The sequence below is a fragment of the Bos mutus genome, chromosome 6, assembly GCF_027580195.1.
Source record: "Bos mutus isolate GX-2022 chromosome 6, NWIPB_WYAK_1.1, whole genome shotgun sequence".
NCBI classification, from domain to species: Eukaryota; Metazoa; Chordata; class Mammalia; order Artiodactyla; family Bovidae; genus Bos; species Bos mutus.
In genome coordinates, this window is record NC_091622.1 from 22,903,504 (window position 1) to 22,927,372 (window position 23,869).

The following is a 23,869-nucleotide window of genomic DNA, read 5'->3' on the forward strand; positions in this document are numbered from 1 at the left end:
TAAAGGAGAATTCTAATAGAAAAAAAACGTGTCACACAAAACAAATAACAAAGCCACCAATTCCAAACTAGTTTAAACAGTAAGGCTTCCTGACAACCTGTCAACATCATTATCGTTGATGGTTTTGTTACAAACCTAAGGCAGTGTTTTGTGGTAAATCTAAAGATGACATGCGCAGTTCAACTACCTCTTTCTTCACCTTTCCTCTGGTCTACCTCCTCCTTCCCCCAGAAAAACCAAGGTAATTAAGCAAGGTTGTAATTCTAATTATCAAATAGCTGTTAAATGAAATGACAGTTTTTTCAGTGAAGATTTGATGTAATAAGCATATAAAGAAGTTCCACATTAAACAAGCTTTCTACTAAAAGTGGATCATGTAACAACAACAACAACAAAAATGCAGAAATTAAACGAATGGCTTACAATGAATCAAAACTAATACAATTATGTAAAGTTTAAAAATAAAATAAAATTAAAAAAAAAAAAAAAGAAAATGTGCTATGATCCCAATACAGTACTATGATCTCAAGCCCATTTTATGTAATCGAAGAAAAAAATAAACCATCAATGAAAAAAACAAACAAACAAACAAAATGCGCATTTTACCTTCTCAGTCCATCAGGGCAGGGCACTCACAGTATCTACCATTCACTGGAAAATGTCCAGACTGAGGGCCCTGGACAGGACTGTAAACTCCACAGCAAGTCCTCACTGCCAAATACCGCTACGTCACACCAGTGAAAAAACCCTGAAAACTCCTCTTTGTAGAGTTTCCAAGAAAAGTTTAGCTTTTCTGGAATTTCAAACAAATGTTATTAATTTAAAGAAATAACTTTCACTGTTAGAAGAGAGTGATAAATGAAACTAAGGAAAAAAATACACCAAGCTTGGAAATGTCCTCATGAAAATAATAATTTCCAGGTTAACACCACACACTTCTGTTTTGGTGGTATTCTTGACTTGTCTGAATCCTCAACTTCAAAACTTTATTTTGTATTACCTACATTTGGCTAAAGAGAAAATTCATTGTTTAAGAGTTCTCTTTAATCCTTTTGTCTTTATTTGGTCTGTAACAGCTTTAAAATGAGCCCATCAGAGTAGCCTTAATACTTTGTAATGGATAACCTGTTGTGACATCATCTGAAATGACTTGACGTATACTAACTAATTTATCTACATTTTTGCATCACAGAGGTCAATTTCTTCCTTTCCTATTGATCACTAATTCATTTTATTCAACCAGAATTCAGACTTTACACTAAAGTATGCATTCATTTATTCTACGTTAGCTCTTAGGCTTATTACAGACTTCATGGAAAGATCAACTTACCTGGTACACATCATCTCGGGGACCTGCAGCTCCCAACAGGCATTTCATAGCCTTCGGGGTTGTATAGTATTTAATCTCTGCTGTGGCTTTAATGATTCCATCACAGTAGACATCAACATTGACAGAGCCAGCAGGAAAATCTGATAAAACACAAATAAGAGGAGCTGAGTATATAAATGCATGTACCATATTATTACATCTCTTAGACTATATGAAGTGAGGTTTTAAGAATTCATAACAATTTTACTAACTTTTAACATGTAATTGTTTTCTTTTTTATCTTCAGCAGTTAGAAATCACAAAACAAAATGCATACTTTTGCATGTAATTGTTTAAAAAAACTTAACAGATAAAGACATACATTAAAATTATAATAAAAGCAAAGCAATAAATCTTTTCTCCTTACCCTCTAACCTCCATTTTTTTTGGTAATCTATAATCATTACTATGTAATATTTCAGAATTTAGAACAGTAGCGTTATTCATTAAAGTTAGGGATTTGTTACTAATCTGAGAAAGAAAGTTCCCAATAATTTTTGGAAAGTTTTAAAAAATTGTCTGGTAAAAGAAAGAGAAGAGTTGATTGAAATTATAAAAACTTTTATTCAACTGATTACAATGAAAAACCCTCAGGAAAGGAAGTTTTAGTACCCTGTTACTTGAGTGCCATTTATACCAACCAATGGTATACCAACCATTATACCAACCATTCAGCCTTTTTGTAAACAAGCTGTTCAAAGTGACTGACAGATACACTGCATTGTAAATTCTGCTGTAACACATCAACAAATATACAGTTACCTAAGACTGCTGTGCCCTCCATGAAAGGATAACACCAAATAATCACTTCAATGGAAAGTTGTGTTTTATTGTAACAAAAGTAAACAAAATTCAGCTCTTTAAACTCATTCACAGAGCACGCTTCAAAAACTCTCACTCTTTGTCACAGAGATATTTCCTAGATTCTCCTGAAAAATTGTCACCCAAATTTCTGTGGTTTGGAATAAGCCATTAAGTACAAGCCATCTGATGAAACCACTGATGAAACGTTATATTTTAAAGTTCTAAAGGTTTAAGCATTCAGTTCAGTTCAGTTCAGTTGCTCAGTCGTGTCTGACTCTTTGCGACCCCATGAATCGCAGCACGCCAGGCCTCCCTGTCCATCACCAACCCCCGGAGTTCACTCAAACTCATGTCCATCAAGTCGGTGATGCCATCCATCCACCTCATCCTCTTCTCCTCCTGCCCCCCAATCCCTCTGAGCATCAGGGTCTTTTCCAATTAATCAACTCTTTGGATGAGGTGGTCAAAGTACTGGAGTTTCAGCTTCAGCATCAGTCCTTCCAATGAACACCCAGGACTGATCTCCTTTAGAATGGACTGGTTGGATCTCCTTGCAGTCCAAGGGACTCTCAAGAGTCTTCTCCAACACCACCGTTCAAAAGCATCAATTCTTTGGCACTCAGCTTTCTTCACAGTCCAACTCTCACATCCATACATGACCACTGGAAAAACCATAGCCTTGACTAGATGCACCTTTGTTGGCAAAGTAATGTCTCTGCTTTTGAATACGCTATCTAGGTTGGTCTTAACTTTCCCTCCAAGGAGTAAGTGTCTTTTAATTTCATGGCTGTAATCACCATCTGAAGTGATTTTGGAGCCCAAAAAAGATAAAGTCTGACACTGTTTCCACTGTTTCCCTATCTATTTGCCGTGAAGTGATGGGACCAGATGCCATGATCTTTGTTTTCTGAATGTTGAGCTTTAAGCCAACTTTTTCACTCTCCTCTTTCACTTTCATCAAGAGCCTTTTTAGTTCCTCCCCACTTTCTGCCATAAGGGTGGTGTCATCTGCATACCTGAGGTGATTGATATTTCTCCCGGCAATCTTGATTCCAGCTTGTGTTTCTTCCAGCCCAGCGTTTCTCATGATGTACTCTGCATATAAGTTAAATAAGCAGGGTGACAATATACAGCCTTGACGTACTCCTTTTCCTATTTGGAACCAGTCTGTTGTTCTATGTCCAGTTCTAACTGTTGCTTCCTGACCTGCATACAAATTTCTCAAGAGGCAGGTCAGGTGGTCAGGTATTCCCATCTCTTTTAGTACTTTCCACAATTTATTGTGATCCACACAGTCAAAGGCTTTGGCTGGCATAGTCAATAAAGCAGAAATAGATGTTTTTCTGGAATTGTCTTGCTTTTTCAATGATCCAGCAGATATTTAAGCATGAGTTTGACTTTATCTCCTGAAGAGGCTACAGGACCTCTCACAATATTGCTTAGGGAAATTTGAAGCCAAAATAGCAATCTTAGATTTAACTAGATCAAGAAGCTGAAGTTCCTCTTCTCATATTGCTTGACCAGACATTTAAACTACATTATTAAAAAAAAATGTAGAAAAGTTCTCCCTTACAAAAATAAGTATTCATCCAAAAGAGAATCTAACAGAAATCTCAAAAACTGGAAGCAGTAAAGTATACCTTATCAGATACAGTTGTGTGTGTATATAGTTAAGTGGTTCTAGAGTTATTGGAGTGAAATGAAATCAATTTCAGTAGATTTCACAAAGACGATTTTGAAAGCAAATATTGGTTTTGTTTATCAGTAAACAAATCAGGAGTTTTACAATGGGATGTTAACCTTCTGAAAAGTCAGATGATAAATCATGAAGGATACATGGTAAGAATATTGCTTAGTATAGGATATTTAAAATACTCTAATTTCTTTAGAATTTAACATGAGAATAAACTGATATATTCCTGATGTCTTGAGTCATTAGTTGACTCAAAATTTTACCATTAGATCAATTGATCATGATGTTGATTTTAGAGAAATCCTCCAAAGTGATGCCATTTGAAGTGCTGCTTTTGCTGTATAGACTTTCATATCTATTGAATGTCAATCAATATTGAATTTTCAATAAATTTTATTGAATTTATTAAATCAAGACCTAATTACTGTTTCCACTGATAAATCAGAAAGAACTTTTATGGCTTCCTCTGGTACAAAGACCCTCCTTAGTAACATATTAATTGAATTGGCTTTTTCCTGACCAGTACTCTGTGGTCACTATGATGTCTACATTGTATAACTATTCAGTAAAAATAAAAACCAATTAATTTAAAGACTCAACAGAAGAGAGGGAAAGTGAGTTCTGTTGTTTACTATCTAGACAAAGTAGGCAAGTGACATTTAACACCAGAATTACACACAAATGCAGGTCAAGATCACCAAACTAAGGAAGCATATGAGGGTCAGTTATGCAGATGAAAAAGGATGTATCATGGAAGGAAAAGATGGAACTCCCTACCTCCATCAGACATAGATACATAATAAAATATACTTACAGAGGAGCAATGGTTAAAAACGAACTGTATTTAAATTTTAAATATCAAGTTCTAGGCCATTCAAGAATCTCTGACAACCATCTCTGTCTCCACTATTTAAGTGGTCTACCCTTCCAGATGGGGCTTCCCTAGTGGCTCAGATGGTAAAGATTCTGCCTGCAATGCGGGAGACCCAAGTTTGATCCCTGGGTCAGGAAGATCCCCTGGAGAAGGGAAAGGCTACCCACTCCAGTATTCTGGCCTGGAGAATTCCATGGATGGAGGAGCCTGGTGGGCTACTGTCCAAGGAGTCACAAGAAGTCAGACACTACTAACTCACACACACACACACACACACACACACACACACATATCTTTCCAGGGGAGGAACGAACTAATTTATGGGAAATATAATCCAAAGGTATTTCTGAATATCAGAACTATATTCACTATTTCCATAAAATATATATATTTCACAAATCCATTAACTTAATTGCTTTTTGCTTTCTGTTTTCCTTTGTCTGAGAAGTTGTGTTCCTTTATTAACCAAATTTAGCACTTTACAACATAGTAAACTTTGAATCAACCCACATAAAGCTTCTATAGGAACAGAAATAAACATAACACTGTTGACTGGAAATTATTATTAAATAAATATTGGTGGCTTCAAAATCTTAGTCACACCTAAAAATTACTACCAATTTAATACATGTTTAAAACCTGAATTATGATATTTAGAATAATTTCTTAACAGTTGTTACTTTTCTAAGTATGTTCAGCATACTTAGCACATCCTAAAGTATTTCCTTGTTTTTTAAATGAAATATGAAATTATCATTTACATTATCCAGAACACAGCTTCTTAATTAATCAAGAAATTCTGTCTCTTTGTGGATACATTTTACATTCCTTTCAACTTTTAATTGATTGTCCCCCTGCTGTGTAAAATAATTTTCTGCCTGAGATGCAGGTACCAGAGGAATACTTTCTTCTTTCTGAGTTAAAATTATTTTATTTTTCATTAAAGCCTTCACATGTATTTTTATAAGTTTTGGCAAAAGAGGACTATAGAAGCTTCGAATTCCTATAACACAAAACAGTACCTGTCAAAGATGAATCTGTGGACATCATTAGGAAGGTGTGCGTTTTAGAAAGTGAAGTCACATGAGCACTTTTTCTAGGTGGAAAGAGACCAACAGAGAGAGGCCATCTCCTGAATTTGAAACATCAGTATTCTTCAAAAGAACCCTGAGAGTAGAGAAGCATCCCTGGTATGTTTCCACTTCAAGGTTAGAGCCTCCATTTTAATTTGGTATTCAAAGAAGCAGAACAAAAAAAATTTTAAACTTTAAATATGTTTAGACTAGTATTAGATGGTATGAGGTACCAATGAGATCGTTTCCTGCCCTGGAAGTCATCAGTAGGTACAGGAATTATACGTGAGATATTCAGAACCGGGAGTGCTCCTGAGCATGGTTGCCCAAGAGTGAACGGGGACAAATTTTATATCAAGGGATGTGAACACAGGAGGAGGGAGTGGGCAATATGAGGAGTACAGTATTTGTAGAGAAAGATGCTTCAATTCTCTCCCAAAAGGAAGAGAAGGAAGTTTTAAAGCCACTCAAGTTTATGAGATTTGCTAGAGGGAGAGACTGATACGTTGTTCCTCAGCTGGATGTCTCAGTGGTGTCTCATATATTATCTCCCTTATCTCCAAACATTCTGTACATGAGTACTTAAAATACAAGTACAGAAGTTATTTTATCCGTAAGAAAACTAAGCGCAGAAAGATCAAGAGACTTATCTAAAGTTGCCCAGTAAATGGCTCAATACAGAATAAAAACAGCTCTTTTGGCCACCAGTTAAGTATTTCCTTAACTTCACTGCAGATTCTGCACAGATAGCTAGCCTGCAAGAGCACACTGGGTACCCCCTCTTACTCTGCAGCTGGTGTAGAGAAAAGGGAACTCTAGTGTATAGTCAGTGCTGTCCAATCAAACTTCCTGAGATGATGGATATGTTCCAATGAAGCACCTGAAATATGCTTAGTGCAACTGAATTCTAAACTTTATTTAATTATAATAAAGTTTAAATAACCAGATGTGGCTGATGGCTACCATATTGGCTGGTGCAGCTGCAAAACAGTTTCTCCAACTATGGTTTGTGACCCACTAGTTCATCATGGATGGAGTGGCCTGGTGGGCTACAGTCCATTGGGTCGCTAGGAGTCGGACACGACTGAGCGACTTCACTTTATTTTTTCACTTTCATGCATTGGAGAAGGAAATGGCAACCCACTCCAGTGTTCTTGCCTGGAGAATCCCAGGGACGGAGGAGCCTGGTGGGCTGCTGTCTATGGGGTCGCACAGAGTCAGACACGACTGAAGTGACTTAGCAGCAGCAGCAGCAGTTCGTCATGACATGAATTTAGGAGGTTCTGAATAACAGTGAAAAAAATGAAAAGAAAAAATATGTTTCTCTCTACTTACAGTACCCATATGTTCTTGCATGTTGTCTACTTTTCCATTACAACCCATAACATATTAATCATAGTTGTATAAAATTTCCTGTCTGATAATTCCAACATTTGTGTCACACTTGTCTGGTCTGATGTGCATTTTATCACTCTGGACTATTTTGTCCTTGCTTTCTGGCATGTCTTGTAATTTCTTGTCTAAAAGCAGTATGTTGTTTGGGGTGAAAAGTGAAAGTGAAGTCTCTCAGTCGTGTCCAACTCCTTGTGACCCTATGGACTGTAGCCTACCAGGCTTCTCTGACCATGGGATTCCTCAGGCAAGAATACTGCAGTGGGTTGACATTTCCTTCTCTAGGGGATCTTCCCAACCCAGGGATTGAATCTGGGTCTACCATACTGCAGGCAGATTTTTTACTGACTGAGCCACCAGGGTTATTTGTTTGGGGTATAAGAAGTAAAATAGGTAAGGGTGTAGTGAGAGTAATCTATCTAGGAGTTAGACTGTATCTACTGTTCACTGTAGCTGTCAGTACCAAAATTTTCGACTTCCTCTCTTGTCCTTGTCTTCTCTCTTGATCTGGTGCTTCCCTAAGTACTGTTCCTCAGAAAGACACTGCATCTTGCATTCTTTCAAGATGTAACTCACGGTCATTACACCGCTATGGTAATCGTCAGGTTGGGCGGAGGGGAGCACTTTAATCTTATGATTCTCAGTCTTTAGTGGGCCTGTGTCTTTTGCTGTGACCTCCACTAGCATTTTTGCCATGCCATAGCTTTCTTTCTCCCCCACTTAAATGAGGAGAAAGGCTAGAGGGGGCTCCCTTCCTCAGGTAGGATGAGACTCTGGTAAAGTGTTTCCCCCTGAAAAGTAGACCTTCGTTACGGAGAACACATGGAGAGTATTTCCCCTTGATTATGCTTCCTCTGACCCAGCAGAATCTTCCAGAACTTTCTCAGATCTTCACTGTGTGAATCTGATGGGATTCCTGGAGATAAATTCCACAAAATTATAGGTGCCTCATAAGACAACTCAGTGGTAAAGAATCCATTCACCTGTCAATGCAGGAGACTCAGGTTTGATCCCTGGGTTGGGAAGATCCCCTGGAGATGGGAATGGAAGCCCACTCCAGTATTTTTGCCTTGAAAATCCCATGGACAGAGAAGCCTGGTGGGCTACGGTCCCCGGGGTCACAAAGAGTCGGACACGACTGAGCACACAGCACACATAAGATGGCAGCCTCCAGGGGTTTCTTACTTTCAAGCTAGTTCACACTTAGTCTTCAGCAATTCACGAGAATTACCGTTTAGGTGTTCTTACCAGTTTATGGCTCCAGAGACTTCCGTTCCAGGGAAGCAGATCTTAGATGTCACTCTCGATTTACCTTTCTCTCCACATGTAATGGTTGTTTGCCCTCCAACTTCAGTTCTCGGAGTTCAAGAAAAGTCACTGATTTTCAGTTTGTTCAGTTTTTTCTTGTTGTAAGAATGGGAGTGGCAACTTTCAAGGTCTTTAGGTGTAATGGCTGAAACCATTAGTCTAAGTATTGCTTTTAAAACCTTTGTTTTCATTATGTATTCATGCATACATATTGCATCATAACGTAAAATGTAGTTCTTGCTAGGGTTCAAATTTTTTAAGAAACAGTACCACGAGGCAGAGAAAGTAAGACTCTGAGGCCATTTCTGCTGAACCATGTCCCATCCATAGTCCCATACTTATTCATGGAACTATCCTATATATTGTTACATAACAGGCAACATTTTGTAAGAAAATCTATCATTAATGTACAGAATACACTCGTTGAAAAAAAAGAGTTGGAGAGGTTTAATTAGCATACCTGGTAAATAATAGTTTATTTATTTTTACTATAAATTAGTTGTTCAATCACATAGATAATATTATAGTCTCATATATCTTGGAAATTATGGAATAACAGTTTTCTATTTTTCTGAAAAACATCTGAAATTTGACATTTTATTCTTTTCACTGCTCTTAGCTACTAGGTAAACTGAACATAAAATCTTAATGTGAATAATTTTATTTGACATTTTGATTTGGTATTTGGGAAGTATTACCTCAGTACTTCTTAATTTGCAATACTGATATTTCTGTAGTGATTTTAGTCTAACTAGATTTAGTTTAACTTCTAAACTAATTCTAAATTACTGTTCCTTAAATCATTTAAAAAATGTGACATAAGGAAGTAAGAGGCTTTGGAAGAAAAGCAAAAGAAACAGAATTCTTTCTCATTTCACTTCTGCATGTCCTTGTCCATGACAGGAAGCAGTGTCTAAGATGTTTATAAATGCTTCGCATAGAGTCTTTCCTTTCTATAATCCAACTCTGATCTAAGCTGTGTGAGGATATCCACAGAAGGGACACATACCTTACACAACACAACAGAAAAGATTTGTAAATGCTCTGTAAATGGATTTCACTAGAATTATATTCTAAAAAGAAAACAAAAAAGCTCTGGATGCGTTTGACATACTCTTTAATTTTTTACTACATTTCTGAATTCATAATAAGATTGAATATCTTTGTACTTTAAAATACTTAAATTAACATTTATAAAGTTTTATTCTCTGATTGTAAAAGGACACCATAAATTAAAAAACCAGCAAGTCCTACATTTATATCAAAACATTCAGAAATTAATATATTAGATTTTGATTTTAGTACAATTATCAAGACAAGTCTGTATATTTCACCTGCAATTTTAAATCTGATACGATTTATCATGTTGAAGCAAACTTGGATAATAAATGGTTAGGTTCATAATTTTTAAAAGGAAAAGAGGGAAGATTGTATATAGATATGGTACCAAGATGATAAAATAGGGAAAAAGGACTATGCTTTACAAACAAGCAAAAACATACTCAGGGGCATGGCAGAAACAAAAAACAAAAAAAGAAGAAAATTACAAATGAAAATCCAAATGTTTGCTCATTCTGTTACAATAAAGCGAATGATTTTAGTTCCCTAATTTAATAGCTAACATTTAAAGTGCTCTTTGCTGACACAGTTGAAAGTACATGATATTACTGCCTGTCATTTCACCACATGGTACATAGGCTAATATCTCATAATTTACACATTCGTGCTTTGGCAAACTCAGATTAATAATAACAGCCTTGGATGTGTGAAAGCTAAACACAGGAAACACCTGCAGAACAGTATTAGTTTCTGTAGAGAAGTGAAACCATTTACCAGAAATTTATTGAAAGAAACTCAGAATGATGTTTTATATTTATTAAAGCATAAAAAAATTTCTTACCTAAAGCTTTCATACTCCAGACACTTTTATTCCAGAGGGCTGGCTGTGTTCTAATGCATTTACTATTTGATGTAAATTCAACCTCCACAGCATCACTGGTTACTTCATCTCTCAAAATAATAAATATTTCACCAGGATTCTATACAATGAAAAATATAACTCAATTAGACATTTGAAAAGTTTTCATTAACCAACCAAATACACTTATTAGTGATAAAGGTCCAACATGGTAATTAGTGTAAAGAACTCGTCTGCCAAGCAGGATACCTGGGTTCCATCTCTTGGTGGGACAGATCCCTTGAAGGAGGAAATGGCAATCCACCTCAGTATTCTTGCCTGGGAAATCCCATAGACAGAGGAGCATGATGGGCTACTGTCCATGGGGTTGCAAATGTAGGAGACAACTTAAAGCCACCACCACCATCGTGTCCACAGTTTCAGCCATATTCATAAATGAAATATGTAAAGGTGAGTCTCACAAGATTTTAAGTTTATCAACTTATGTCTATTGAATATTTATTTTCCCCCAGCACCATATTTTGCAAATGAATCGACTGAGTTCATAGCTGCTCCCTTTTCCTTTCACCTCATCCCTGTGTGAGAGGTTCTTTGTGAAGGTGATGAGCATCACTTCACAGACCTGCAGGGAATGTAATTCAATTGCTAAAAAAATTCTTTTTTTTCCCCAAATCCCTTTCCTTCACCTTTCTAGGACTTGGTGTATTTATCTATAAATAAGAGGATCGAACATGTTTAGCTTTAAGATCTCTTATACTTTAAATATGATTAATTGGTTTAGATGTCTAATACAGTTGACCCTTGAACAACATAACTTTTAGGAGCATCTACTGGCCCTCTGCACTGTGGACAATCCATATAAGATTGATAGTACACCCTCTGCAACAGCAGTATCCTGATTCAACCAACTGCAGATCATGTTGTACTGGGGTATTTACTACTGAGAAAAATTCATGTATAAGTGGACCCATGCAATTCGAAACCCCTATTGTTCAAGTGTCAAGTGTATTGTTAATCTTACCAATAAGAGATTCTTTTGTTACTCTTTATGATGAATACCAGTGAAGGCTGTTCGGTTGACTAGAGGTTATAAATCTAAAAGTTTCAAGATTTTATTAAGGTGGAAAAGCTAGGGAAGCCCAAATCTATGTATATAAGATTCAAATTGCCAACATCTGTTGGATAATAGAAAAAGCAATAGAATTCTAGAAAAAATATGTATATTTCTGCTTCATTGTCTGTATTAAAAACATTGACTGTGTGGATCACAACAAACTATGGGGAATTCTTAAAGTGATGGGAATATCAGACTACCTTGCCCGCTTCCAGAGAAACCTGTATGCAGGTCAAGAAGAAACAGTTAGAACCAGACATGGAATGACTGGTTCAAAATTGGGAAAGGAGTATGTCAAGGCTGTATATCGTTACCCTGCTGAGATAACTTCTTAGCAGAATACATCATATGCAATGCTGGACTGGATGAAACAGAAGCTGGAATGAAGATTTCCATGAGAAATATCAACAATCTCAGATATGCAGATGCTACCACCCTAATGGCAGAAAGCTGAAAATAAAAGAAGAGAGTGAAATATCTGGCTTAAAATTCAACATTCAGAAAACTAAGATCATAGCATCCAGTCCCATCACTTCATGGCAGATAGATGGGGAAGAAATGGAAACTGACAGATTTTATTTTCTCGGGCTCCAAAATCACTGCAGAGAGTGACCGCAGCCATGAAATTAAAAGACGCTTGCTACTTGGGAGAAAAGCTATGACAAACCTAGCCAGCGTATTAAAAAGCAGAGCCATCACTTTGCTGACAAAGGTCCATATATTGTCAAAGCTATGATTTTTCCAATAGTCATGAATGGATGTGAGAGTTGGACCATAAAGAAAGCTGAGTGCTGAAGAATTGATGTTTATGAACTGTGGTGCTGGATAAGACTCTTGAGACTCCCTTGGATAGCAAGGAGATCAAACCAGTCAATCCTAAAGGAAACCAACCCTGAATATTCATTGGAAGGATTGATGCTGAAGTTGAAGTGCCAATACTTTGGCCACCTGATGGGAAGAGCTGACTCATTGGAAAAGACCCTGATGAGGGAAAGATTTAGGACAGGAAGAGAAGGGGATGACAGAGGATGAGATTGTTGGATGGCATCACAGACTCAATGGATATGAGTTTGAACAAACTTCATGAGACAGTGAAGGACAGAGAAGCCTGGTGTGATGCAGTCCAGGGGGTTGCAAAGAGTTGGATGTGACTTAGCGACTGAACAACAACTACAAAGATATAAGGGGTTATTGAAAACCCTATTTGAAAAAAAAACCCTGAGAGAAAACTAAGGATAAGAAGATTGGATTTAATACAGAGAAAAGGAAGGGATAAACATCTTTTGAGCATCTGTTTTATACTGGGTTTTCCAGGTGGAACAGTGGTAAAGAATCCACCTGCCAATTCAGGAGATGTAAGAGATATGGGTTCAATCCCTGGATCAGGAAGATTCCCTGGAGGAGAAAACGACACCCCACTCCAGTATTCTTGCCTGGCAAATTCCAGGGACAGAGGAGCCTAGTGGGCTACAGTCCATGAAATCACAAAGAGTTAGACAGGACTGACTGAGGGCTAATCACTTTTTATATAAAGCCATTTCCTTTAATCCTAACCAAAACACACACACACACACATACCTCAAAAACCAATATGGAAGGCTATTATATTTCTATTTTAAGACTAGAGTAATGAATACAAAGATTTACATTCTGAAAATCAATCAGAATTATTTAAATTAAACTCTATACTACTGTTTACATGATGCTGTTTTAACCTTCAAAATAACTAAAATTAAATATATTTTATGATTATCTCAGATATCACCTTTCAAAGGCTTTCTTCAAAGTCAAACTGAATTTCAGTCTTTCACAAAATAAACAGGAATCCAATTTATATGCTCTTATAAAACTGTGTTTACCCAAAAGTCATTAATTTCAAAGTTCTCTTATTTAAATATTATTTCCCTAAGCATAAATCACCCACCAATAAAATTTACATTTTTAAGGCTCTGTACTACGGGGTTTTTTACAAATATGTTGATGTTAAAAAAAATCATTTCAGCTGACACACATCCACCTCTGGCATTTTTCCAGCAGAGTCTAGTGCTCCCAAGTATTTGTCTACAGGATATTCTGAACTAAATTTCTCTATATCAGTTAAATTGCACTTTGAGAAAAGATCCCATGAGTCCACCTACTGCTCTGGCTTCACACATCCGGCCTCAGGGAAATGCTTCTGTTTCTCTGCCTATGCCTCCTCATGCACTACTTCATCTGAGTCTGAGGTCAGTAACTGGAGCTCCTTCCGGTCCTCACGCCTGCCACTTCCTCTTCAGAGACCACACTTCCAAGGCAGTTCCTTAGTCCCTCACTTGCTCATGTCTGTCTCCTTATTTTGCAGCTTTAATGACTTCCCATTTTCACTCTAGCTCAAATCCAGCTTCAAAGTTCTTTGGTGTTTTCTTCTATTTGTTCATCCCTTCATGTAAAACTCTGACCTCTCGCCTTCCAAATTTAGTAAACCCGAGCATCCTCTCCTGGTGTATATTCAGCCAGCAACTCATCCTCATTCATTGGTGCTCACATGCCGTGATGCGCTAAGTTGCTGTTGTCATATCCGACTCTTTGCGATCCTATGGACTGTAGCCTGCCAGGCTCCTCTGTCCATGGGGTTCTCCAGCAAGAATACTGCAGTGGGCTGCCATTTCCTCCTCCATGGGATCTTCCGACCCAGGGATCGAACCCATATGTCTTAAGTCTCCTGCGTTGGCAGGCGGGTTCTTTACCACTGGCGCCACCTGGGAAGCCGGGTGCTTCCATGGGCTGCTTCTTATGCACCAGATTCTCTCCCACCTTTCAACCATCTCCAGAGAAGAGGCCTAAACAAAAGATAAGCACACTGACCACCCCCAAGGAGGGACTGACATCTCATTTGTAACCGGGACAAGCTCCAAGGGCATGTAATCTCTGAAGGTGCACAGAACCTGCACTTGTTTTAATATTCTGCTATCACACCTTGAAATGCTTAATAATTAGAACTGGGGTCTCTACCTTTTCATTTTACACTGGGCCCTGCTAATTAGGAAGCCACTCCTATTTGCACATAATGTTGGCCTGCTCTTGAGTTCCTACTCTCCCTCCATCTCATACTTATCCTCTTCACCAAGGTCCAACTCAGGTTTCACGTACAACTTCCAAAGGGATCATAAAACATTTCACACGTGTACTCCTCATTTGAACCTTTCTCAGTCATGCCCTTTTAATAAGTTTTTAATGTCTGTGTTGAGGCTTCCCAGACAGATTTTAAACACCCTGAAGGTATTTTTATCTTTTATATCATTTTGTCATCTTATAAGAATTAAGTACATAAGAGGTGCTCTGAGGAACTCCCTGGTGGTTCCAGGTTAAGACTTCACCTTCCAATGCAGGGGGTGTGAGTTGGGGACTTAGGATCCCACGTGACTCGCAGCCAAAAAATAAAAATACAAGCAATACTGTAACAAATTTAATAAAGACTTTAAAAATGGTCCAAATCAAAAAGAATCTTTAAAAAAAATTGAAAAGAGGCAATCTATATGTATTTTTACATTGAGATGGAATAAGCCTATAAAAATATGACTTTTTTTTTTTTTTTTTACATTGAGCAAGCATTATTCCTTATTCCCCTCAGGACTCACAGCTTCATCTGCTTCTTGCATCTCCATGCTCAAAGAGGGCTGCTGAGGAGGGAAGGCCTGCACCCGTCCAGCCCTGTTCTTAATTATTATGAAAGTGAAAAGAGTGGAAGTGTTAGTTGCCTCAGTCGTGTCTAACTTTTTGCAGCCCCAGGGACTGTAGCTCACCAGGCTCCTCTGTCCATGGAATTCTCCAGGCAAGAATACTAGAGCAGGTTGCCATTCCCTTCTCCAGGGGATCTTTCAGACCCAGGGACTGAACCTGAGGCTTCTGCATTGCAGGCAGATTCTTAATTGTCTGAGTCATTGGGGAAGCCTTAATTATTATGGGCATCTTAATTAAAGCTACAATTACATGGACATATTTAATTCAATGGAGGAAATATTAGGACACTCAAATGGTCATAAATTCAGTTTTATCAGAAGATGCTATTTTGCTCTCAATCTAACTTCTTTGTTTACCTCTTATCTGGCTCAGCATTCAAATTGAGAAAGAGTTATAATAATAATCACTACCAAACTCTCTAGATTTGCTGCATTGTAAACAAACCGTGAGACCTCACCAAAAGGGCTGGAACTTTGTCTGCAGTACAACATATTGGTAGTGGAGTTTCTAGATTGTCAGGGTGGGTGCCCTTCTAGACTTTAATGAATCATTAAGCACAGGTAACAAAGGATTTTGATCCTCATGGATCATATCAGCTTACTTTGACTTGTGCAACCAGATTAATGGTTCTTTTCATATATTCATAATAGGAACTAGCTCTGCAAGCACAGTTGCACAGGCATGGGCCTTATTAAGCCAGCACTGTGCAAGTCCCTAAAGCTGACCCTGACCTGACCTGTGACGACAGAGCAAGGATTAGGTCATGGCAATGGTTCCAAATTTGGCTGCTAATTCTCACCTTGGAGAATCACCTGGGAAGCTTTTAAAACTCCCAATATCCAGGCCAAAACTCAGACTATTTACATCTGAATCTCTAACAGTAGGATTCAGGCGTTTTTACTTTGTAAAACCTCCCCTAATCATCCCTATATGCTGCCTAATTTGAGAAACACTTGGTTAAAGGGAAAAAAACACATTTTTGTCATTGTAAAACCTTAGCACTGAAGGGGTAATGTTCACAACATAGACATTTTAGGCAGTGACACACACAATAATCTTTTGCTGCTTTTACTATTATGTTTCAATTAAATCATAGGACCTGACTTTAAGTTAAGGTTGGTTATCAAGATCTAATGTGTGACTTGATGTCAGAAATAAGTGTGCAGTGCTGTTAAGTTTCTGTGAATTGTTTTAAACTGTGTTCAGTGCCAAGGAGTGAACAGGAAGCTGCTAATCTCAGAGGTTTTTGTAGCTTCCCCATGGGCCCTGCTAAGAGTCACACTCCTTCATATATTCTCTGAGTTTCTCTAGATTCACTGGTTATATAATCTGTGATCTGAACAGATTTGAGTTTGGAGACTCATATTATGGTTACAGACACAGACATATACATCAGTGAAGGTCAAATAAAATGAAGGTCTTTACCAGCGGATGTGCCATGTTCTAGGACTCAGAAAAACAAGTCAATGAAATTAATATAGCTATAATTGCTGATAAAGCCCATTAAAAGGTTTTTTTGTCATGATACTATAAGTTTAAGAACTAAATTTGCTCAAAAATCAACAAGTAACCAGTCTCATCTGAACAATAGCTATGGAAGAATAACATAAACATAAAGAAATATATGTAACTATATGAAAGGAAGTAAGAGGTTAGGGGTGGAGGAAAGCTGAGATTGTAGCAGATTCTACCAAAAGGAAGGGAATGCCATATTGAAGTCCTGCCTACACAGATAAGATAAGATAAAAATAAGCTCCTCTTAGCTGCTCTTTAAGATGGAAGAAGCAATAGAGAGGCCATTACTGACCCATGATTGGGGCTCCAGGAGAGGCAGGAGGCATTTAGAGCAAACCACAGTATTTCTGAACGGGCCATTGAGGAAAACACTCAAAGGATCCCTCTTAAAGCTTCAGGTCAAATCCATTAAAAAATTATCCAGTGACTGGATTACTGCTTAGAGATGATGTTTCTCTAACAAGTAGGGCTTCCCAGGTAGCATGAGTGGTAAAGAACCCTCCTGCCAATGCAGGAGATGTAAGAGAAGTGGGTTTAATCCGTGGGCTGGGAAGATCCCCTTCCCACTCCAGTGTTCTTGTGGCAACCCACTCCAATATTCTTGCCTGGAGAATTCCATGGACAGAGGGGCCTGGCGGGTTACAGTCCATGGGGTGGCAAAGAGTCGGACACAACTGAAGCAACTTAGCACAGCATAGCACAGCTCTAACAAGTGATCACAGAACTGCCCAGACTGCAGACAAGGCTCTGAAGAAGAGCACTGCCTCCTTGAATGCCATTCCTAGGGGGATTTGAAGGTGACCTATTACTGAGAGGCATGAATGTATTTTCTGTCCTCTGGCGCAGGATTTAACCTTGACACTACTGACATTTTGGGACCAGAGAAGTCACTGCTGTGGGGAACACCCTGTGCACTATGGGGTTTTTAGTAGCATCCCTGGCTTCTACTCAGCAGTTGCCAGGAGCAACCCCAGTTATGACAAACTTGTCTGCAGACTTTGCCAGATATCTCCTTGGGAGAGACAGCCAAATCACTCCCAGATGAGAACCATTGTTCTGAGGGAATTTTCCTGAGAAATTAATGAAATTAGGACTTTGGGGTAAATACACAGCAAAGGGAAAAGAAGCTAGCAAATAACAGACCAGGTTCAGTTCTGGTTTAGATATTATTTCAATGGGAGAATGCCTCCCAAGTGGATAATTCATCAGGAACAAAACTGGGTAAGATTACTTTGAACAATGGACTTGTTTGGAAGACTTAGAACTCACTGATTTCATATCTCTCATGATATATTACCCCATACAAGACAAAATCAAGAGGAATATGCTAGAAAAGCAAAGTATCTTGGCCCATAAAAAACAACAAAAAGCTTAACAAACACTAAAACAGAACAAAGATTGCTAATCCTAGAAAAGGGAAAAGAAGAGGCCACATTAAGCAGATTTAAACTGTTAAGACCCATTTAGGTGTTTCTTAAAAAGACAGAGAATAACTTACATAAATAGAACACTGGAGGCACATCTTCACTATTGCACAAAAAAAAAAAAAAAAAAAAACACCTGTCAAAAGAAAAAAAATGTTTTTCTGCTGTTTTTAAAGTGGCACAAATTTCAAGGTCCAGGGAAGGAACAATGCTGGGAAAGATGACTAGGCAGAAGGAATCAAAAGGGCCAGGCTCCTGGGGTAAAAGCCGCAGCAGGCTCACCTGCAGCCTCAGTTACGCCAATAAACGCCACTTCTCCAGAGCAGAGGAGGGCTCAGGGAGAGCACTTGGCTAGCGGCGGATCTACAGACTCAAGCCATTCTGCAGCAGGAGACAGCAGGAGAGAATTAAACTAATTCCCTGTTCATGAGACAGAATGAAGATGACACCAATAGACTGAATCAGTCAACTCAACAAGGGCATGCCAGAAACTTTAAAGTGTAAAGGGGAAATTCATAGAATTTGAAGATACTGGGAGCAGAAGAGGCACATCGCAAATATGACCTGGTGACTGGCAATGACAGTCTCGTAAATTTCTAGATTTTGTACAATGGCAGAGAAGTCTCAAATATCATTTCTGGAGAGAGAAAGCTATACATTTAAGTGGATTCCATTTACCCAGTAACTTGAAGACTTCTCAGAAACGAGTAAGCACAAAGGTGGAGCTTTCAGACAACTGGTATAGACTGAATGCTATCCTGGGCTTCCCAGGTGCTGCTGGTGGTAAAAGCACCCACCTCCCAGTGCAGAAGACATAAGAGATGCAGGTTCCTGGTAAATCTGAAACGTGATTTTCACTTATCTTTCTTGTGGTGCATGAAAACTGGGACATGAATTTAGACTATACTAAGATCTAGGTTCTAAGAATACAAGATTTTGACTTGGATGACTATTTTTGGTCCATGGATAAGTCTGTTTCAAATTTTTAGTGTGTTCATGCTAAGTCGTTTCAGTTATGTCCAACTTTTTGCAACCCTATGGACTGTAGCACTCCAGGCTTCTCTATCCACAGGATTCTCCAGGCAAAAATACTGGACTGGCTTGTCATACACTCCTCCAGGGGATCTTTCTGACCCAGGGGTTGAACCCGTGTCTCTTATATTTCCTGAATTGCCACTTGGGAAGCTGGCTGGTGCTAAAATAGTCTTATATGAGCTTTCAACTTTTAGGATTGTTTAAAAAGTGGGGCTCCCAAGAAAGATTTGGAATTGAAATAATTTAATTCAGACTCTTCAAAGATTCTGATAGAATTATATCCATGTCAATAAATAAAAGTCCACAATTCTGCTATGGAAAGAACTCTGGTTTTCCCCAGCCACCTGAGTGTGTGATTTCTGCCTGGAGGACAGTGGGATTTAATTTTTGGATTTTGATGTCTCTGCAATTTAATCATGGAAAGGCTTTATATTGTTCAAATTTTACTGTTGCAGATATTTTTAAAAGCAGCTAGTTAGACTCATTGCATAATTCTTGGTGAGCAATTTTTAGTTCCAGAGAGTTTTTTTTTTTTTTTTTTTACTTTGACTTTACCTACTTGAGAATAGTCCTCATTTCCCTTTTATAGTCTCTTCTACTAATTTCTGTCTCTTCCATTATTTCTCACTCAATAGGAGCCTCTGGTTCTGATTGTTTGGCCTGGTCTTCCTTCCTCAAGTAGGCTGTAATATTTCTTTGCCTGATTCCTCTGTCTCGGTTCCCTCCAACCTGTACAGTTCCAGTTCCTGGGGTCTCTAAGGGAGTGCCAAAGAAGTTTTTGTTCCTCTGGCACTGATAACATAGTAATTTAAATTGGCAATTCTCCTGCTTGTGCATGGGGTCTGGAGATGAGGGAAATAAGCTTTTCAAAATTGTACAGAACATTCTGCTTCTGCCAGGGCTGCTGGAACCATCAGGATCAGAGGATTCTCTCCCCAAATATGCCTTCCAGTAAGCAGACAAGTGAGCTTCCCTGGTAGCTCAGCTGGAAAAGAATCTGTCTGCAGTGCAGGAGACCCTGGTTTGATTCCTGGGTTGGGAAGGTCCCTTGAAGAAGGGATAGGCTACCCACTCCAGTATTCTTGGGCTTCTCTGGTGGCTCAGATGGTAAAGAATCTGCCTCCTGCAATGCAGAAGACCTGGGTTTGATCCCTGGGTTGGGAAGATCCCCTGCAGAAGGGCATGGCAACCCACTCCAGTATTCTTGCCTGGAGAATCCCCATGGGCAAAGGAGCCTGGTGGGCTATAGTCCATGGAGTTACAAAGAATTGGACATGACTGAGTGACTAAGCACGGTACAGCAAGCAGACAAGTGCAGCTCCTGCCACCTAAATACTAGCTTCTACCTGAAGGACCTCTCATGCAACTCGCAAGCTTCTCCTGTATCTCTGGCTCTTTCTGCTCAAGTACACTGCAGATGTTGAGGGCCAGCATCTTTTTAGTTTCTGGAGATTACATAGCGCAAATTTTGGTCACGCTCTAGCATGGCTTATTTTAGTGGTTCAGTCCAGTGACGACTTAGGAAGAAGAAATGTCAGCAACATGTATCCATATAACACCTCCTGAGAAATCTACTTGCTCTAACATTATATTTTTATTCTCAAACCAGTTCTTCTACCTCTTATGATATTTCCACTTCATAATGTAGGCCTTTGACACATGTTTTATAATTGAAGATAGGTGGTCCTAAAGTATTTTCAAATTCTATTCAAGAACATATTTCCTTTCATGAAAATAAAATCCTTGATCTGGTTAATATGAATCCAACTTTGCTTTGAACAGTTTGATACACACAGGCACACACACACATACATATATATATAGCAATTGTAAATCTCTTTGCAACATATCAAGCAACATCTAATCACATGGTGCTTTCATGTATGTTTCAATATTCTATTACTCAACAAATACATATCAAATGCCTACTAACTGCCAGACATTGTTCTGCCATTCTGAGGACACAGCCAAGAACAGAGTAAACAAAAACACCTCTATACTGGAGCTTCTCGTGTTAGCCACATTCTAGTGAAATGCAGTATCCATTACAACAATAACGAGGTGTTTTTACTGACCTCACATGGAATCTCAGCAGGAAGCACCACTGCCTGTGATATGGCGCTTCCTGAAGCTTCTGATAATTCTTCAACTTCCTTTCCCTCACTGATTTGCCCAGAATGTTCCTTTCTTAGGTCTGGTGGAATAATGATCTCCAGGTAGTCCGCAGAACCTAAAGGAAAGTTCATTAATATGGATTATAATACAGCTAAGGCCACATTAAGTTCCTCCATTGTTATGAAAACTAATTGCGGAACAGTTGATTTAATTAATATATGGGACAACCAAACTGAGCTTAAGATAGTCAAAATAATTGAACCAATGTTAATAATTAAAATGATGCCTCATAATTTAACTAGTATTATAATCTTAGCTATTAAACTAAATCAAATACATATTTTCATCTACTAGGTAAATATTTTCCCCCCAAAAAATCCAAATACCACTTTATATTAAAACAGTAAATCTGAAAAACATGAAACTATCTCCTTTCAATGACTGTAAATAAGAAAATTTATTCATTTAAAATCAGAACAATTTAACTCAGAACAATTATTTACCCTTTATGTATATTTCTAATTTTTAAAAACGATAGGCATAACTAGGAGACAATCACTAAACAAACTAATTTTTCTATGAAACGTTAGTTTAATAGTGAAATATTAGTGTTCATCAAAATCCTAATGTGTCCTGTGAAAAAAGTGTCTTCAATTAAATGATATGGGTTTCTTTATGGTAGTATTATTAAGAACACTAAAATATGCTAATGTGAATTTTGAATATAAGAAGGAGAAAAGTATTCGATTGTTTAAAAATGTAACAGTAATTCAGTATTTGGTCCCAATCATTAAAAAAACTTTATTGAAGAAGAGTTGTGCGAAGAGAGATGGACAATATTTATATTGTCCAAAGTCCAAAGCATTTCCTTAGGGCACAGAACCAATATGACTGAAACCAAGGCTCTCACAACGGACACTCACAACTGTTGTCTGTCTTTGGGCAACCACAAAAGCACCCCTCAAATCCCTGAAGAAGGGTACTGGAGAAAAGGAAAACAGCTCCTGACAGCTAGAAATTGTTCTGATACCTTCTGAAGGCCTTGGTGTTGCTAGGCAGTGGCCTCCTGTCCTGTTGAACACCAACAATCTCACAGAAAATCACCACCACTAGACCACGCTGCCACCATGATGGATCCAGTCAGAGATCAGGCTACTTTGCGTTCATGTCTGAATCCAGGCAAAAACATGAACATTATCCAAACCACAAAAGGAACCAAATATCCTGGATCCTGGCTCCTGTGAGTGACTTTGCTTCTTTACCAAGTCTAGCCTCAGCCTCCTTTCATTTTACCTTCCAGGTAGGGTAACCAACTCCTCCCAGTTTGCTTGGGATTTGGGTGAGGTTGAGTGCTGGAAATGCTGTGCCCCAGAAACCCCTCAGTTGCTGGGAGAGCTGGTTACCCAGCTTCTCAGTAAGAGTCATTAATTACGCAAACCATAAAATTACACCCGCTTTTTGACAGCAAGCAAACAATAGCAAAGCCGTGCTTCCATGAACCCTTCCTCAAATTACAATACAACCCTAAATCCGACAGTAAGTTTTTTCTTAATACAATGTTACTGAGATGCCCCATGGTTCGCCATGGTAGCCTTCAGTTCATTGCTACTAGACAAAAAAAAAGTAAATAATAGTTCAAGTACAGGTGTGTTCCAAGTTCCTCTGGCAAAAGGAAATTGACAGGATGACAAGGAAGAAGAGTCAAAGGCAATATAGATGAAGATTTTGGTGTCATTGCATCTCAAAAGTGAAGTCACCATTCCTATCAGAGAAGCAGAGTAAAAAAAAGTGATGTCCTCTGGAAAGGAGCTGTCCCCATGCTACACTTAAGAAGGAGTGTTGGTTTGGTTTTTTTTTTTTTTCTGTCTTTTGAAATTTACAGAATAAAAGTACAAAAGCACCTGGGATTTCCAGATTCTCCCAGTACCAGTCTTGCTTGAAATGGCATGAAAAACAGCCTTTATTTTTCTAACAATTTAAGGCACTTCCACAAGCAGTCTCATTCTCTCTTTCTCTGTCACGCTCTTTCATACAGACCCCAAAACAGTGAAAGGTTGTATAGAACTGGTTCGATCATTTTGTGAATTGATAAAAGAACAAGAGAACTGATTTTATTTAATGTATCTTAAGAGGTATATGCTGTTCCACCGTAGCAGTATCTAGGATGTTTTCTGCTAATTCATCTGTGGAATTAGGTTAGGAAGAGCTATTTTCTTTACTTTGAGGACATAATCATAGATGTTCAAAATATTTATCTCTATGAATTCTCACAGAAGATCTGTTTATAATGCAGAAAATTAGGAGCAGTCTAAGCAATAACAGACCAGACAAAAATATCTAATGTGATAAAAGGTATTGTCACTAATTAAAATTCTATCAAAGAACATTTAGCAGTAAAGAACAAGTTTATGATGTAAGTGAAAAAATTCAAGTTACAAAATTGTCAATTTTGTAGGTTCCCATTTTAGTAAAATAAGAAGTATAGGACTTCCTGTTTCGGGTTCCATATTTAAGG

At 38.2% G+C, this 23,869-nt stretch overlaps 1 protein-coding gene across 2 annotated transcripts in view; it reads right to left on the minus strand.

Annotated features, from left to right (window-relative positions):
• The window catches only part of BANK1 (B cell scaffold protein with ankyrin repeats 1), a 322,108-nt gene that overhangs the window by 210,564 nt on the left and 87,675 nt on the right, over positions 1 to 23,869 (minus strand). For both annotated transcript variants that reach the window (XM_070372094.1, XM_070372093.1), the window contains exons 3-5: positions 21,315 to 21,469; positions 10,414 to 10,552; positions 1,331 to 1,470 (exon numbers count right to left, since the gene is read on the minus strand). In XM_070372094.1, coding sequence (XP_070228195.1) covers positions 1,331 to 1,470; positions 10,414 to 10,552; positions 21,315 to 21,469 — 434 coding nt within the window. The remainder of the gene's footprint in view (positions 1 to 1,330; positions 1,471 to 10,413; positions 10,553 to 21,314; positions 21,470 to 23,869) is intronic.